Genomic DNA, 17,408 nt, shown 5'->3' on the forward strand with positions numbered 1-17,408 from the left:
GGGGTGGGGGTGGACAGGATATGCAAGGTCCCTGTGGGGGTCCGAAGCCCCTCAAAACTTCCAGGTTGGCTTAAATCTCACTATGGAGAAGCCTGCTAGAATTTAATTACATTTGTCATGTCGAGATTTCTATCATCCAATCAAGTCGAAATTCGGATCCAGATGTACCGATACAGTATCGAACTTGAAATTGGGGACTGGCGGCCGCCAGAGGAACCTCGGAACTGCTTATGTACCGCGTGGGGCTGATACCTGAGCTTCGGAGCAGTATTTGAGAAATACCCATGCATTTTTCTATGTATCAAAAGGTCCTTATGTTGAAATAATCCTTTCGATCAAGTTTGAGTTGTAGAAAGCAAGCTGCATTGCTACCAAATGCTCAGAAGTTCCTTCCAAGATGTTAGCCCCGAAAATAATGTGCATTACCTGGTTGTATCAAGTACATCGCTGGTATATAACAGAAATTATGATGTGAGTACGGGGGATGAAGAGTATGGGGACAAACAAAAAGACTTTTTTTTTGTAGTAAATGAAAACGGACTGTTGTCTCTAAAGGACTTGCCAATTGCAATGAATGAAAATTGATGTATCAAAAAGAGGACTAAGTATATTATAGCAACTTCAAATGTTTGTACTGTATTTCAGCCAGAGAACAAATTGTTGACCTTGATTTCTCGGACATTATCTAGAGGATTCCACTGATTGCCGTAGAGAGTTGGCATCACGTCCAGATAGACTTCACGTTCCGAAGTGGAGCATTGCAACATTACAGCGAAATATATACATCAGATCCGATATTCCTCAGCATACTACCGCACTGGTGGATGAGCCAGTGTATCCTAAGCTGATGAAACTCTCCAAATTCCAGTAATCGGCTTGCGTACCCTCTCCATCAACGGTTGCATTTCCAAAGAACTTTGAAGTCCAGTATGAACTGCCTCGAGTGTACTTTTTCCACGCCGCAATTCCTGTCTGGAGGTTCTTCTTGCGAGAAGAGAACGTATTGGCGATTTCTGCTTGAATAGACCATTCCCCAATAAACACAGGAAACTTTCCATCGCCAGGCGCACTGACCGCATCCTGACAAATATATTGAGTGAGATTTGCAGAGCTGGCTCCACGGCCCGCGAAGTAATAGTTATGCACATCGAAAACCAAATTCGTGTCTGTGGTGAAGTTCGGGGACCAATATTCTTCTCCTTTGAAGCTACCCTGAAACATCACGGGAATTTGAGCATTGACAGCCTGGACTTTGGCGATGACCTGGTGAATGTAGCTTCCTACCCACTGCGCACCACTCTCGGTAAGACAGTAGGGGCTTCCAAAGAGAGTGATATCAGGCACATCGACAGGCTCGTTGATTGGCGCAATAGTGAATGACTGCGGGAATTGGGAATTTTTCACATAGCTGATGACTGCATCAACGGTTTGCAAAGAATAATCAAGGGCTGTCGCGTTGTTGAACCACCCATAGTGTCCCTCGGCCTCTCCAAATGGCATTCCATTCACACCTCCCGGGAGAGAGTGAATATCGATGATGATGTGCATGCCATACTTGTTGATAGCATACGTGGCTATGTTGTTGAGAAAAGACACTTGGTTGCCGGTATAGAGCTGGGATCCAGGAACTTTAATCCAGGCAGCGTACGATGTTGGAATTCGAAGAGTGTTGATACCTGCCGCCGCCAAAGTATCGATGTCGGAAGTTGTAATCCAGGTAGCATAGCGGCGCTCTAGGACTGGTCCACACTGGGAGCCTAGATGGACACATAGACCCCATTCATCTGGGGCTCCCCCAGAATTCTGTGCCCACCAGGTAGTATCGATTGTAGATTCTTGGACCAGCCAGCCGCCTAGATTGGCGCCATTGGCATTGAATGTTTTCCAGTTAAGGTAAGATGATGTAGTCGCGCAATAAACTCCTGCTGTATTGGTGACAACAAAGAATGATAAAATTGACAGAAAGTTGACCATTGTACCGAAAATACGAGGTAAGATAATGAAATTTTCAAGGAATCGTTTGGGTGTTTGTCTTTTTTCTTTTGTGAGATGGAAAATTAGAAGACAATGCCACTGGTATATATATCCTTGTTCGCATGCTACCCCGGACTGACCTGCACTTCGGCATGGCTCTCCACATTCCGTTTCATCCTTTTGTCCCACATTTTCGACGTCAGAGGATTATGTGTGAAGAATAAATGATCATCATCAATTTGTTGTTTTGATACAATAGGTTCTCGGGTGATCATCGCCCGATACCTGTCACGTAATTTTGCAAACGTTAATTCGCGTCAGTGATTGCCTGTTCGAGAATCACCAGGCCAAAGCTAACCACCAGACTTTCTGTATCCCTCCTGGCTATAGAAGGTAAATGAATACTTTCTGCATTTATCGACAGGGATTGTCAATTTAAGTCATCAAGTTACCTTGCGCTATATCGGGATTTTTACTCGCACCGATCCGATAAGTAAAATATAAAAAATACTCAAAAAACATCGTGAGCTTTAAAAGTGGATGTCCCGCTGGGATCAAACTTGAATGATAATTCACTCAAAGGTGGCGTCACTAGCGAATGCGCATCGTAAAAGGAATGCCCGTCTCTCATGTTATGTTTGTATTATTCGAGTCACAACTAGTCGACCATCAGTCATTGCTGCGTGTCGGTATTTATTGAAGGCTACTTTCATAAGCGAGCAGCTTCAACCGAGGATAGCTTAGCCAACATATAGTTTGGAAGGTGTCACGCGCATCGAGTGAAGGGACGGTGAACTGAATTCGCTTTGGATACGATAAATTTAAGCTCATCAATTGATCAAAATGACAGGGGAACACTTATTTTTACGTATTCTGACAACCACCGTCCTATGACTCGAGTAGTGCTGGCCCTGAGACGCAGCTATCTCCACTCTAACTTCGCAGCAGCTGGGACACCGACTCATGCCCGTTCTCGGCAGCCCACCATAATGGCAAGTGGCCAGAGTTATCCTTGACACTAGGATCCACTCTCTGTGTTGAAAGTAACAACTGGACAACAGTTAAATGACCATTCTCGGCCGCCCAAGACAGCGGTGTTCGGCCGATTTTATCCCTCAGGTCTACCTCCACCTGATCCAGTGCAAGGAAATACCTCACCATACCTTCACCGCCACCCTCAGCGGCAAGGGAGAGAGGTGTTCTGCCCAGATTATCCACTGAGTCAGCCTCAATATGCTCAATCTGAAGAAGGCGAGCCACGATCGATTCCTGTCCGTTTTTAGCGGCACGGCAAAGCGGTGTGCGACCAAGATTATCCCTGGAATTCAGCTCAATGTTTTCAGTTGCGAGCAGCATCTCAACGACCTCATTGTGTCCGTTGTGAGCTGCCCATGAAAATGGTGTGCGACCCCACTCGTTCTTTGTGTCAAGGTTCACGTTCTCGGCGAGTAAGATCTGAACAACTTCCTTGTGGCCAAATTTTGCTGCCCACAACAGAGATGTCTGGTCATGTATATCCACTGAGTTCAGATTGGCATGGTTGTTGCATAGAAGTTTAAAGACTTCTAGCTGGCCTGCTCCAGCTGCTTGTATCAACCATGCGTCACGTAGTGATGGCGCCTTTGAAATATCGATCTCCAATCCACCCAGTAGTGCTGGATAACTGGCAATAGCATGAGTAATCCATAAGCTGGACGCATATTTGAGAAAGCAGTGCTTCTGAAAGTAACTATTCAGTTCTGAAGAGTCACGAGCTTGGTTCGGATCGATCAAATTTCCGTTGTCAAACTCATCACTACTCAGATATCGCCAGCATACTTGGAACATAACAAGATCTGCTTCATCCGGGGAACTGTAGTACCATGCATCGGAAGAGCCTTTCCTTTCGTCAAGAAGAAAGTCCTTTAGTGATTGATGGCAGAACGTGACCGTGGCTTCCTCGGGGTTGCCGGCATCATCTTGATAGATGATAGAGCTGCATAAGGAACAAATATCCATGAATACGCTGATATTCTGACTTGAGACCACACGGTCAGTTTTCCAAAGAGCAAATGAGGTCGCTATTTCTTTCCTTTTCAAAGGACGTCGGGCGGAGGCCATGCTGAGCAACAAGAACCGAGCTTCATCGCGCCTTTCGTGTGGAATGCTTTCGTTCAGAATGGTGATATAGGCCTCCTCAAGTCCTTCCGGTAGCGAGTTGAGTTTGTCCGGGACTTCGTAGTTTGGCGTATTTTTTAGCTCGCTGAGCATCAGAGATACCCACAAGAACGTCCCCTCAGCACGACGCTTCAGAGCCTCTGCAACGTCATATTTCAATGTTGAGATGTAATTCCTTCTCTTCGCCAGCTCTTCAACTTCGTGGTCAATATACTCGATAAGGTCGGTATTCACGACTCGTGAGTTCAGTTCCAAAAGCTCTCCGACTCCATGAAGCTCATACTCAATATCACTGATCTTTTGACGGCAGGTGATGAGGAACTTGACTCTGCTTCGGAGTTGTCTTGGTGTTTGGAATAGTTCCCGTAGAGCAAGGAGAAACTGTCTCCGTGCGGGCTTGTCGCACTCATCCAAGGCATCAATGGCAATGAAAATGTCGCCAGCACGGTCATCTTGAAGCATAGCTTGGAAAATCCGCCAAAGGGGAGCAAAGTTATCGAACAAATCAATGAAAATCCGGCCTTTTTTACGTTCCTCATAGTCGGGTTTCAGGTGCTCGAATAGTTCTGTTCTTTGCAATAGTAGCTGCCAAATAAGGCTTCGAAGAATTGCGGTCGGCATCTTTCGGTCCTCAATTTTGTCATCGCAAAAGAAGTACGCCAGGAGTTGGTTATCCGATCTCTCAACTTTACCTTTGAGAAAGTCGATGAGAAATGTGCACATCATCGTCTTCCCGATTCCAGGAGGGCCAGTCAGACGCAAGAAATGCGAATGGTCGCCGACACACCAGGCAGAGAACTCTTCCCTTTTTAATATCCACTCACAGGTATGCCCAATCCGCTTGCCTTTGTGGACCTGAATGTCCGAGAGAATGTCATGGGGATTCGTCACTCTCATTTCTTGCAAACACGTTCGAAGGGCGCCATCTATAGCACTTTGGTTCACAGAAAGGGCTCTTGGGTTCCGACGACGGCGAGTCATCTCCCCTGCATTTTGAGCCATTCTTTCAATCTCAGGATAGACACTCTTGTAAGATGGGTCATCGGGTCCGTAAAATTTGTTGATCTTCAGATGATCTGTTTTGAGAGATATCTTGTGGTGTCCGTCGATGCAAGCACTGGTCTCGGGCACAAGCTAAAAATTAGTAAGAAGATGATAAAGGGAATGGAATGCTACTTACTATCATATTAGGAGATAAAAGTTTCCCAATATATCCTATCCTCGATGAATAGTCTGTCTTGAGCTGTTCGAAGCAGCAAACAACAGGAACAGACTCAGAGAAGAGCCAGCACGAAAACTCATGTAGCCGATCTGTAAGAGCTCCAGAATGCTCTTCAAGGTCTTTCAAAATTCTTATTTCGGAGTCGAGACCAGCCGGTGCCAAGCAAGCAATCATTGCACCCCAAGTAGCAGCGGCGCTGCCTCGGTGAGGCGTACCCAGGAAGACAACACCAGCGCAAGATTCTGCGATATCCTGATATGATGGTCTGCGAAAGGCGGATAGAATAGTCTGTGAAATATCAGTACAGAATTATTTTGTGGTTCGAGACTGACCGACCTGTTCAATGAGATTGCCCCCAAAACTGTGACCAACAAAGATCAACGGTCTCCCCCTAGTCTGTTCATTGCACAGTTATTCAACCGTACAAATCCTGTGGCGATGTGAAACAAACTTACCTTTTCACGCTTTGTTCTCAGACTGTCCAACAAACTGTCCGAAATGTTGGAAAGTCGTTGCTGAGGGGCGTTCATGAACCAACTTGAGTCGTAATTGAATGTCATAACCCGGCATGAGATCCCAGTAGAAGAGAGCCCTATCGGTAGTAGATCTTTTAGCCAATTGTAATACTCCTGAGGGTACCCAGAACCTCCCAGAGGATTATTCTTCGGTTGCCAGACCCAAGCATAATCTGGATTTGCGCCGAGCCCATGTACGGCCACAATGCTAGAATGATTGTCAGCTAACTGGAACTTTGTTTCCATCATGTGAACATACTCTATATCTGCGTCCTCGCAGTCATACAGAACTTGTATGGGATATTCAGCAGCAAGTGGACCGTTATTCGCTGGTTGCCATCGAGATTCTTCCAGAGCGAGGGTGACATCGTGACTCTGGTCCTCGCTTTGCGACGTCGACTCTTCTGGAACGTGTTTATAGTTGCTAGATCCGATTGGATGTGTGAACAGGCTGCTACCTAGTTCTTCGTGGCTTTGAATGGCGGATTGCGTGGTTGGGACATGTAGGGCTCCGGGGCTGGGTGGGTGTTTGAATCGGATCGTGTAAAGCAGAAACGCAAGATAAAAGAGGCAGCAAAGCGCAGAAGCAGTGATAATTGAAGTAGGATAGATAACGAGTACTTGGGTGAGGACTCCAAGATATGTAGATGCAGCCATGTTGGTTGTTCTTCCCCTCTCCGTGCTGATTTGCGAGGAGTTACCAAAAGAGGACGTGGTAGAAAAGGCTTCACTAGCTGTAAATAGAATATGGTTCACAAAAATAGATTAACAAGAAGATTACAGCAAAAAGCAGTCTGTTGTACAAGTTCTTGCTGGATGCGGAGAATACAATAGATTGAGAGACGGACTACACGAAAGTACTAATACCGTGGAGTGAGGCTCCACTCCAACTGCGAAAACGGAATGAGTGTGTCTGCCTTTAGCATTGCACGTCACTTTCGAGAACTGGATGGCAGTGCATGGTTGCCTAGCCACGTTGTCGACGCGGCAGGGCAGCCAATCATGAATTGCACTGCGACGTGTTCGGGGGCGCTACTCCACGAGTTCCTATCACCTGCACGCAACAGGCTGAGTTGTTCGCCTAGTAAATAGTCTCCAAGGAGTGGCGGTCACATGATTGGACACCTCTGGCGATAATATTTTGCCTACTGCACACTCATGGACCCATGACTTTAGCTGGACGTGTCAGTGGTAGTCGGCGCCGCGCCTCGTTTATAGCGGATTTACCCGGGTGAACGGAGAATTTTGGGTTAAGCGCTGCATGGAATATTTTAAGTGAATAATATCTTCTTTATCTCCCCTTGGGGCTGGTCCCTGGCGATTAGTCGTTAATCTTTTCCCCTGGGGTTTATTTAGTACCAGCTCGAACAGATCCTATAATAGTACCATCAGTGGTTGCAAAGTGAATGATAATGTGTATTAATGAAAAATGAATGGGTAGTTAGCAGTTTCTTCTGGATGGTGGATTACCGCTTCCTGCTTGCATCTCGCCCACTCTTCGGGCTGCTCTCCGTTTTGGCCCCAGCTGATCTTCCGCAGCCAAGAATATATTGAAACACCCAGGTGAAGCTCACAGCCAGAATAGCTGGGTGGTACTCATGACCGCCGTAGCCGCCAGAGTGGTCCCATGAAAGTATGTGTTGTTCAAGAAGGATACCTACTATGCAGTAGCGGAAGCACAGAGGTTGCTCTAGACATGTGAGAAAACGATACCTCGGTTATCCAGCGCTCTTCAGGTAAACTTGCATAATTTAATACACTTGGTTGACGCAAAGCGCGCGTAAAGGCAAGTCCACCGAACTAAATCGTGGCGCGAATGAAACGTTATTGGCAGAATCAGGCGGTACTAAGACTCGAGACACGTGATTACACTAATGCGTCTCATTGCAGCCATAGTCCCACATCTTAACAATAGGAATACCGATTACACTAATACGACACCGACATTGTACCAAAGCTTCTTCTGTCAACAGCCGAGTGAAGTTTTTCAAGCAAAATTATGAATATATTACCTGAGTCACTATCAGGTGCTGAGAACCAGTCGGCTAAAAACACTTGCGCTCGGTGCAAAGGAAGCAAAAAGAAATGCGATAAAGCGCTACCAAGCTGTGCACGATGCTCTAGGTAATTTTTTCATCTGCTATCAACGCCAATGAGGCCAATTTTGCGATCCTATATGTTAAAACACTCCTGACATAGAAACATAGACTCTCACTGAGCTGCGCGTATGATGAGCCCTCCGATGCGCCTGACACGAGCGCTGGCTCGGAATTTCTCTTGAAGGAAATACTGCGTCGAATTGGCAATATTGAGAACCATCTCTCAAAAGATGAGGATCAAGAGTCTGCCGAAGAGAATCAGACTATTCTACCCCAGACGGCTCATGCCAGCGAAGAGCCAGCTAATCGCACCGAGGTACAAAATTGGCAAATCAAGCCAAGTCTTCTCAGGCCATCGTACCGTGCTTTTCTTTCAGGTATTGATTTGATGCGATTCATTGAAGTCAGAAAAACCTCAATGGACAAGATACGTCAAACGTACTCGCAACATTATGGCTGGTTGCCTATCATCTCCGAAAGACTGATCCTGAATGAATTCAGTATAATTCAAAATAACGAGTCGTCTGTGGCATGCGCCACATTGGTATTCTCCATGCTACTCGTTACTTCCAATCCGTTCGATGACGAGGAAAGACTCTCGCCCACCGAATCTCACTTATATTTGACCACGAAATATCATTTTACCCTCTCCGCGTCTCTATCCTACCCTTCGATAGAGCTTGTGCAGGCTGGGATATTAATAGCTGTATACGAATTTACCCAAGGAGCCGGTGATATGGCTTATGTCACTATTGGAACATGTGCGAGGCTATCCTCTCTACTCGGACTGCATAGAGCTGTATCATGCCCTGCCAACATGACAGTGGAAGTTCAAAATGTGACGGAGGAGCAGAATTGCACTTGGTGGGGTATTGTTGTGGTAGATAGGTGATATCCTCTCTCGCTTCGGCTCCACACTGTGTGTGTACCTTGCTGACCACTACTTTAGATGTATTAATATGGAGTCACTGGCGTCAGTCAAACCGGCAGCCGTAGATAATCCAACCCCCGACAAGAACCTTCCAAGGCAATCCCAGCCATGGCCTAGCGCAGGCTTCGGAGGTCCGTCATCTCCTTTGTCGGGTGGTAACAGTGAAGGTGAATGGGAATACTCTTCCGAAGCAAGGGCGGCTCGAAAACTCGGCCAAGTGCAAGATTTGATCCGCCAAACCGATAATAATGATATCGGATGGATGCAGAAAGCAGTCCAGATGTACAATGACCTGGAAGAGACTTTGACATACATACGAAGTCGACATGATATATCCCCGTGCAATCCGTTTGGTGGAGGCTTTGCAACCACTATTGGGTAGGTCCATCTCTTATTATCTACACTGCGTCCTTCAACTCACCTAGGATCATCATTCAGAGCTGCGTTGATGCTATCACTCCATCTATGTCAGACGCCCCAAGAACTGGTCACAGATGACTTCTGGACTGCGAAGCTCCAGCAATTATGCCAAAGTATGGCTGCGATATGCAGTGATTTGGAGGAGGTCACTGTATGCACCGGACTCAGCCTTGATTCGATACCACCATCGATAATCAATGCCATTTATTATGCGGCTTTGGGACACAAACATATCCTCCAGATGGATCTTCCCGATGCTGAATGCTGGACGAATTCTATATTCATCCGATGGCTTCGAACTTTTGCTACACGATGGGGGCTGGCCAGTAAGTTACCTTGTTATTGCACTATCGGTTACGGTAGTAATGAGTAACCAGACGACTAACGTGAACCTCACTAGAACGATACTTGAATATTTTGCTGCCAGATCAAAACAATTGACTTAATGAAAGTGACCCAGTGCGGAATGAGTGGAGACGAAGGGCGGACAAACCCGAGCAACTGACCAATGAGGCTGAGTGGCGGCCGCCCGCGGCCGACCTGGCGACAATTTGGTGAAGAGCTTCATAAGCACAGAAGGAGTTCATTAGAAATCTGGGAATTCAATACGGAAGGTTGACGAGTTTTCACTTGATTACAAACTCTGACCCTCTTGTACCTTTATTGGCCAATCCACAAGTTTATCCGATTTCTATAAATTCAACCTCTGATCCTTTATTATTTCACAGTCATAACCTAGGTTCACTACTCATCTACCACAACCACTACACATTCTTCACAATGACTAGATCAACTGTGGTGATAATTGGCGCCTCTCACGCCGGACTTGGCGTTGCAAATGGACTGCTTAAATCAGACTCGGACAAGGTCAAAGTTGTCTTGATCAATCCGTCGGGAAAGCATTACTTCAATATTGCGGCTCCTCGAATCCTGGCTAAGCCCGACTTCTTCAAGCAGGATCAATATCTGCTCTCCATTGAAAAGTCATTCGCGCGTTTCCCCAAAGAAGCTTTCCAATTCATCGAAGGAACAGCAACGAGCATTGATACCGCCTCAAAATCGATTAAGGTCTCATCTCTGCAATCCGATCTTCCATACGACTATCTTGTGATTGCGTCCGGTAGCACCACTACCTCCTCCCTGCAAGGAGAGCCGGCTCCTTTCAAATCGTTCGGCGACCATGATATCGACGCCTCTATTCGCTCGTTTCAGAAGATTATTTCCGATGCCAAAAGTGTCATCATTGGAGGAGCTGGCCCGGTTGGTGTAGAATTTGCTGGCGAGCTTGCAGAGGCATTCAAAACCAAAAAGGGCAGTTCTATTACCCTCATCTCGTCGACAAAACATGTCCTGCCCGTTTTGAAGGAAGGCAGCAGCATTATGGCGGAGAAGGTCCTCGCAGAGAAGAACGTCAAGTTAATTACCTCACGCAAGGTGGTGAAGGCTGAGCGCGTCAGTTCCAGCAGCAAAACTCAGTGGGTTGTCAGCCTTGATAACGGCGAGCAGCTGGAAGCAGACAGTTACATTTCCACGATTGGTGCTCTCCCCAATAACCAATTCATTCCAAAGGAACTCCTGTCCGCTGATGGCTGGGTCAACGTGGATGATAAGCTGCGCGTCATGGGCGGGTCGGAAAATGGTTCAATCTACGCTCTTGGAGACATTACAGTACTCCCCTTGCGCACGGCAATCAAAGTGGCAGAGCAGGTCCCCGTTGTTGTCGCCAATCTCAAAGTTGGAATCCTTGGTCACGGAAAGTCCGCTACCTATTCTTCCAATGGCTCTGTCATGATGCTTGTGCCCATTGGGGAAAAGACCGGCACGGGTCAGATGTTTGGATGGAAGCCTTGGGGAATGCTAGTTTCCATAATCAAAGGGAAGGACTTTTTCGTTTCAAAGGCAGCTGGGATGCTGGGGTTGAGCTGATGTCGAAGTCTTTGTATCTTCTACTATCTTGTTATTCTTTCTGTATCTAATATCTATTTTTAATTATTTTATAGAAGCAATGTGCATGCTTGACCAAAGACAGTATTCATTGTAGGTTTCGGCGACATTGCAAGATGAGAGTCAGTCGGGATAAACGAGCGCCCTTCAATGTGACAGAAGAAGCAGCCAAGCTATGTGTGACTTGTAACTTCTCTCAAAATGACATGCACTAAAATGGTGCTATTGAATTATCATCATGATTAGGCAGGGGGGTGTATTTTTTTACCATTCCACTATAGATATATGCAAAGTCTTGCAATAAAGTCAATGTTAAAACCTCAAACCCTTTTTGTAATAGAAATCCCACCAATGACCACTCTCGCCATTGCAAAGAAAAATACACTAGTCACCATCATTGCACCCGCCCATACCTGCAATCCCCAATATGTGTCGTTCTGTCGACTCAATATGGCCCCAGCAATCGGACTTCCCGTCAACGACGCAATACTAATGCAACTGAAGAGCACTCCCTGACGAACCCCGATCTTGGTCACATCGGGCGAAATCTGGCCCAGTAGGGCGGGCACCATGCCCACAAACGCACCCGATGCAAAGCCATAAAGCATGCTGAAGACAATGTAGATAGCCGCACTTCCTGGCGACAGAATGGTGCCTGGAAGCCATAGGGCTAGTATTACAACGGCTGACAAAGAGCACATGGCGATCATGACGTTAAATCGACCCAGTTTGTCGCCGAGGTAGCCTGGCAAAATTCGACCAGGTAGGCTATTAAGGAAAGTTTGATTAGTTTGGTCACAATAGTCTTGCTGAAAAAAAAAATACGCTGCACTACTCACCTGGCGGCATTCAAAATTGTCAACAGGTACCCAGCAATGTTGCGGTCGATTCCATCCTCCTGGGCCTCCAAAACAACATAATTGATTGGCACAAACATGGCGAAGAATCCACAACACGAGGCTAGCACCAGCAAAACGAACGGTAACTCCGTGAACGGACTCGTGTAGTCACTCAATCTAACCGGCCGAGGAACAGGCGCAATTCTTGATCGGACGGTTAAATTGGCTATGACTAGGAGCATGAGGACAATGAATCCAGAGATACGTAGGGACCATCCGAACCCGATGGTAGGCAAGAGGCGAGATAACATGGTTGGGAAGACGACTCCGCCGAGAGATGAGCCACTGGAAACGATACCGAAGGCCAAAGCACGTCGATTTTCAAACCATGTTGCAGTACACGAGAGCGCGGGCGAGAACACAAAGCTTGCACCAAGAGGGCTGCAGATACCCTGGGCTAGGAAGAATTGATAGTACTCGGTGGATATAGATGTCATCATAAGACCGAAAACATGAAGAAATGTTCCTATTAAAAGAAGCCATTTAGGGCCATAGTTATCGAATACCTGGAAGACGGTTATTATGCAAATCGTAGACATGTTCGACGGGCTAGCTTTACTCTTCCAATGACGAGTCCAGCTGCAAAGAGTACAAAGGGCTCCAAAGATAAGATCCAGGAGATACTGGACGACGAGTAAGACTGTAGTTGATTATTCTGATAATACTCTTGGAAAATGCCAATAGCTAATAGTGGGGTCGATCATCTCAAATTAGCTTGGTCTGAGAAATGGTCAGGTACAGATCCAATCCTACCGTTTACCCAACCAAAGGCACAGAATAGACAGCACCACGCCCCAGCAGCAACTGTCCAGGCGCGAACTCCCCCATCCAACTGTTCGACCGGATGTGCTTGGGCGTCATTGTCAGAAGTGACCACGGCGCCTTTCGCCTGTATGACAGATTTTGTTATCATGTGTACTTTTCAGTCAGTTCTGATTTGAAGAAAATACAGCTTCTGGGCGAAAAGGCCGGGGGCTGACGTTTAGAAAAATTGGACGATGCGCCGCCAAGGCAATAAAGATTTTCGATCCCTGAGATAAGTCACTACAAGTTACTCACCACGTGACCTCTATCAACGTAACGTGGTTTGGCAATTACAATTACAATCAACTAGATAAGATCCATTGGCTCCTGATCTTTAGTGCGGTGACACCGATTCCTTCCAAACCCTTGAAAAGTTCTTCGTTGCCCCTATGGGCTGACGCGACTAGCCACCAAGAGCCATCTCACGCTTGGTACCAGGGTGTGATGCCAAGAAGCTTAGCTCAAAGTTGAATGAGGAGTTTGAGGGTGTTCCAAGGTTTGCAGCTGCATTGAAGCTATGAGTCTGTAATATGCCAAGCTAAGTAAACCGGCCTTGGTGGTCCACACCAGTCGGTCTCCGGGCCCGCCCCGTCCCGTCTTAAAAATCGCCACTCTGGCCCACAGTGGATATTGAATTTTGTAAAATGACAACCATTATTTGATGATTGCCCATCTGTCACATTCAAATTGCAGCTTTCCTTTTGAAATAACATGAGACGATATTTTAGCCGTGGCATACCATGACCCTTCAAGGATATACTAGTTGATCAGTGTTGGCGAGAAAGTGAAGAATCCGACAGCTGTCGACGAATGCTGATGAGTTTAAGAAATGGTCTTGGAATAGATCAGCCGTGCAAGTATAAATCAAGTGCCTCTTGGATAGTAACATTTTTTCCTTGCTAAAAACCTAATATGATTATTCCTTTCAACAAATCAGAAACTTCTGGGAAGTCGCTATTCTCATAGCGTGATTTAATGCCACAGTCTATTATGAGCTGGCGTCAGAGTCGAGCCTTATCGATCACGTAATCCTTGCATTTCGACCCATAAAGCTTGCTATATGGGGCTTTGCCAGCAACTTACTCATAGAGCGTAGATCCCAAAGCAAAGATGTCGGCAGCTTCCGTATTAGGAAGATCATGAGCCATGGTAAGCAGTGCGATGTTCGAAGGTTTTCTAGTAGCTAAGCGCGATATAGCCAGGGCACTGCAAATAGTTAAGCTCCCCCAGTCGCAGATAAAAGTTGTCGAGAATGAAAAACTGACATAGATCAATGTTGGAATAAATAACACCACGGTTATAGATAAATTAAATAGCTTCCAACATCTACTAACTACTACACTTACTCGATTTCCTTCGCACATATCCCGCAAAGTCCCCGTGGGAATATTATTTGATCTTGACATAATCGAATGTGCCCCTTGGTAGCCACTTGGAACTTCGTGGATGAGGTTTGAGATTGCTGCAAATCAGAGCTTTGCGTTCTTTAGGCCGTAGATCTTTTCCACTCTGGAGACGGGGATGATCCCTCATAATATGATAATCAAAAATGAACTTACCCTCTGGTAGACGCTTGTGATTATCTAGGCATTCGGAGGCACATGGAATAATGACAGCAGGCGGTAGTCGAATAGTGCCGCTGGCTAGCTGATTTCCGGAGAACTGGCTATCTTCCTCAAGGATAAGAGTCGACACATTAGATACAGTGATAAAAAGGATGTGGGACTCACCAGGCAGGGCATGGTGATATGAATGTGTATGGAGAAGCGGTGACTATGTGACCGTAGACAACTATGCGGTATTTGCAGCGTTTACCCAAGTATGGCGCACCGGAAAACTGGACCATTGGACCATACTAAATGCCATAGATAATGGTCAGACCTACATAACAAAGAAAAAGAGAATTCACTCATTGTATTATGATCGTATTGTTGAATGCTTGTTTGAAAGTAGGTAGACAATCGCTTGCTTCCCATTAGCGGTCCAAGCAATCGAGGCTGAAGCTGTGGCCGTAGATATTGATATGACGCATTCGCTGATTTGCGAGTCAATACCCCTCAATTGAAACATTTGCGGGGTATGGAACTCGAGTCGCTTATTTTGCCTCTAAAACGAAAGCGTCTTAGTACGCGGCCGGGGGATTAGATTGCTGTGAGTGCTTGCTTCATCACCACTCCGAGCCTCGGCTCAGGGGCGTTTGATACACGGCAGTGGAGCGCCATCGGAAAGCCGGGGTAAATTTTGGTATTGACGAGATACTTGGCAGAAACCAGCCGAAGTTCTACCAAGCTTAAGGGACGGATCTGCCGATCTCGACTGCCTTGGAATGCGGGGCCCCGCAGCAGTAAATCAAGGGTTGTTTGGGGCTTGTTTTCCGTCTTTTCTGAAGTGTCGTGCCAAGTATAAAACAGTCTACTCTCCGCCAGGTGAGAGGATAATTGACAAGAGTCCTTCACTGTGTCGAGATGCGAGTTACACTCTTTCTGGCTGGCTGTGCAGTCGCCAGCGCGTCTAACACCATTTCCGCTCGAGACGCCCGCGCTACGAAGTCTTCCTTCGAAACCCAATGCGCGTCGTTTCAGCATAAACTCAAAATACCAAATGCTGTTGTGCATTCAGTGACTCATGTTCCGGCAGGGGCAAATATCTCCATGGCCAACAACCCTACTGTCTGTGCTTCAGATGGAACGGGCGCCACCAGTAGCCCTTTTGAATTCTGTCGTGTTGCGCTGAATGTGACGACCTCGGCCAAAAGCCAGATCTTCATGGAAGCCTGGCTGCCAAGCAACTACTCCGAGCGGTTCCTTAGTACCGGAAACGGAGGTCTTGGGGGATGTATGTTCTCCTTTTTCTATGTGAATTAAAACAGAACCATGACTTACCTCTCCCCCCTTTAGGCATTCAATATTCCGACATGATCTATGCCGCGCAGTATGGATTTGCTACTGTGGGAACTAACAATGGCCATTTCGGCGACACTGGTGTTTACTTCTATCACAACGACGAAGTACTAGAGGACTTTGCTTACCGAGCCCTCCACACTGGCGTTGTGGTGGGAAAATCAATCACTCAGCAATTTTATACCAAGGGCTTCAAGAAGTCGTACTACCTAGGCTGCTCAACGGGTGGTCGCCAAGGATGGAAGTCAGTGCAGAAATTCCCAGACGACTTCGATGGCGTGGTTGCTGGGGCACCTGCGTTTAACTTTGTCAACCTTTGCAGCTGGGGTGCTCGATTCTTCCCGACGACAGGAAATTCCAGCGCAGACACATTCTTGACTACCGCTCAGTGGGGTCTTGTGCACACTGAGATTTTGCGTCAATGCGATGACCTAGATGGTGCCGCAGACGGAGTTATCGAGGACCCTGATCTATGCAATCCCGTGTTTGAGACTTTGCTTTGCAACTCGACTGAAAGTAATACCTCCGGTTCATGCCTTACTGGAAAGCAAGTGAATTCAGTCAATATCATATTCAGCCCGCTCTATGGTAAAGATGGCCAATGGTTGTACCCTCGAATGCAGCCTGGGTCGGAACAAACGGCAGCGTTTGTTTATTACGACGGTCAACCGTTCGCTTACGCCGAGGACTGGTACCGCTATGTCGTATACAACAACCCCAAGTGGGACCCAACTTTATGGACAGTCAATGACGCCGTGGTCGCAGATGCCCAGGATCCTTTTGAGATTTCGACCTTCAAGGGTGACATTTCAGCATTCCAGAAGACTGGAGGCAAGGTGCTGCATTACCACGGACTTGAAGATCCCATTATCACATCCGAAAGCTCGAAGTACTATTATAAGCACGTTGCCGACACGATGAGCCTCAGTCCGTCGGAATTGGATGACTTTTATCGGTTCTTCCCTATTAGCGGAATGAGCCATTGTTCGCCCGGTGCCGGCGCTGGTTCTATTGGTCAGGGTAGTAGTACTTTTGTTAACAATACACCAGAAGATAATGTTCTGCTTGCAATGGTCCAATGGGTGGAGAAGGGAATTGCCCCGGAGCATGTGCGTGGCACCAAGTTCAACGGCACCACTGTCGAATATCGTCGCTTGCACTGCAAATATCCCAAGCATAATAAGTATGTTGGCCCGGGCCCTTATGAAGATGAAAGTGCCTGGAAATGTGTTTGATTTGTGATTTTGTCTCGCAAAGTCTGTCTATGTGAGCATGAAATACCATATTTTGTCGTGATTGAATGATTTAAAACCCAAAAGCATACAAAAGTCAGGATCCACTAGTAGCTACCCACCTAAATACTCACTTAAAGGCGTACAGCTTACCTGCAGTCTTTAGTCGGGTGGGTGAGAAATGGCTGAGCGCCGCTTTACGATCGTGCGACCAGGGGTAAGAAGAGCGAGTGCGCTATAGACAGGGTGGTGACGAGGACTGTAACGTGATTGAAATTCTCTTTCATTTCCTATATGCTTCTTCTTGCTTT

The 17,408-nt window shown here is 46.7% G+C and overlaps 9 protein-coding genes across 9 annotated transcripts; 3 read left to right on the plus strand and 6 right to left on the minus strand.

Annotated features, from left to right (window-relative positions):
- Window positions 1-801: 801 nt before the first annotated feature.
- Window positions 802-1,974, minus strand: N7511_007920 (glycoside hydrolase superfamily; the record flags this gene model as incomplete). The annotated part of the gene is made up of 1 exon (XM_057130297.1): window positions 802-1,974. One exon carries the CDS (start codon window positions 1,972-1,974, stop codon window positions 802-804), a length of 1,173 nt encoding a protein of 390 aa, XP_056982080.1.
- A 933-nt stretch (window positions 1,975-2,907) lies between these two features.
- N7511_007921 (uncharacterized protein) lies at window positions 2,908-6,525 on the minus strand (the record flags this gene model as incomplete). Its single annotated transcript, XM_057130298.1, has 6 exons — window positions 2,908-5,265; window positions 5,312-5,641; window positions 5,690-5,749; window positions 5,809-6,076; window positions 6,128-6,272; window positions 6,327-6,525. The coding sequence occupies 6 exons, from the start codon at window positions 6,523-6,525 to the stop codon at window positions 2,908-2,910; spliced, it is 3,360 nt and encodes a 1,119-aa protein (XP_056982081.1).
- A 1,342-nt stretch (window positions 6,526-7,867) lies between these two features.
- On the plus strand, window positions 7,868-8,859 carry N7511_007922 (uncharacterized protein; the record flags this gene model as incomplete). Its single annotated transcript, XM_057130299.1, has 2 exons — window positions 7,868-7,992; window positions 8,076-8,859. The coding sequence occupies 2 exons, from the start codon at window positions 7,868-7,870 to the stop codon at window positions 8,857-8,859; spliced, it is 909 nt and encodes a 302-aa protein (XP_056982082.1).
- Window positions 8,860-10,098: 1,239 nt separating this feature from the next.
- N7511_007923 (NAD(P)/FAD-dependent oxidoreductase) lies at window positions 10,099-11,244 on the plus strand (the record flags this gene model as incomplete). Its single annotated transcript, XM_057130300.1, has 1 exon — window positions 10,099-11,244. One exon carries the CDS (start codon window positions 10,099-10,101, stop codon window positions 11,242-11,244), a length of 1,146 nt encoding a protein of 381 aa, XP_056982083.1.
- A 338-nt stretch (window positions 11,245-11,582) lies between these two features.
- Window positions 11,583-12,700, minus strand: N7511_007924 (uncharacterized protein; the record flags this gene model as incomplete). The annotated part of the gene is made up of 2 exons (XM_057130301.1): window positions 11,583-12,030; window positions 12,102-12,700. The coding sequence occupies 2 exons, from the start codon at window positions 12,698-12,700 to the stop codon at window positions 11,583-11,585; spliced, it is 1,047 nt and encodes a 348-aa protein (XP_056982084.1).
- Window positions 12,701-12,716: 16 nt separating this feature from the next.
- On the minus strand, window positions 12,717-13,074 carry N7511_007925 (monocarboxylate transporter; the record flags this gene model as incomplete). Its single annotated transcript, XM_057130302.1, has 2 exons — window positions 12,717-12,845; window positions 12,922-13,074. 2 exons carry the CDS (start codon window positions 13,072-13,074, stop codon window positions 12,717-12,719), a joined length of 282 nt encoding a protein of 93 aa, XP_056982085.1.
- Window positions 13,075-13,966: 892 nt separating this feature from the next.
- Window positions 13,967-14,329, minus strand: N7511_007926 (uncharacterized protein; the record flags this gene model as incomplete). Its single annotated transcript, XM_057130303.1, has 2 exons — window positions 13,967-14,021; window positions 14,049-14,329. The coding sequence occupies 2 exons, from the start codon at window positions 14,327-14,329 to the stop codon at window positions 13,967-13,969; spliced, it is 336 nt and encodes a 111-aa protein (XP_056982086.1).
- Window positions 14,330-14,354: 25 nt separating this feature from the next.
- N7511_007927 (uncharacterized protein) lies at window positions 14,355-14,707 on the minus strand (the record flags this gene model as incomplete). Its single annotated transcript, XM_057130304.1, has 2 exons — window positions 14,355-14,627; window positions 14,696-14,707. The coding sequence occupies 2 exons, from the start codon at window positions 14,705-14,707 to the stop codon at window positions 14,355-14,357; spliced, it is 285 nt and encodes a 94-aa protein (XP_056982087.1).
- Window positions 14,708-15,430: 723 nt separating this feature from the next.
- Window positions 15,431-17,100, plus strand: N7511_007928 (feruloyl esterase B-1; the record flags this gene model as incomplete). Its single annotated transcript, XM_057130305.1, has 2 exons — window positions 15,431-15,800; window positions 15,863-17,100. The coding sequence occupies 2 exons, from the start codon at window positions 15,431-15,433 to the stop codon at window positions 17,098-17,100; spliced, it is 1,608 nt and encodes a 535-aa protein (XP_056982088.1).
- Window positions 17,101-17,408: the final 308 nt, after the last annotated feature.

This window comes from Penicillium nucicola (assembly GCF_028828085.1).
Source record: "Penicillium nucicola strain IBT 29836 chromosome Unknown utg000008l, whole genome shotgun sequence".
In the NCBI taxonomy this organism is placed as follows: domain Eukaryota; kingdom Fungi; phylum Ascomycota; class Eurotiomycetes; order Eurotiales; family Aspergillaceae; genus Penicillium; species Penicillium nucicola.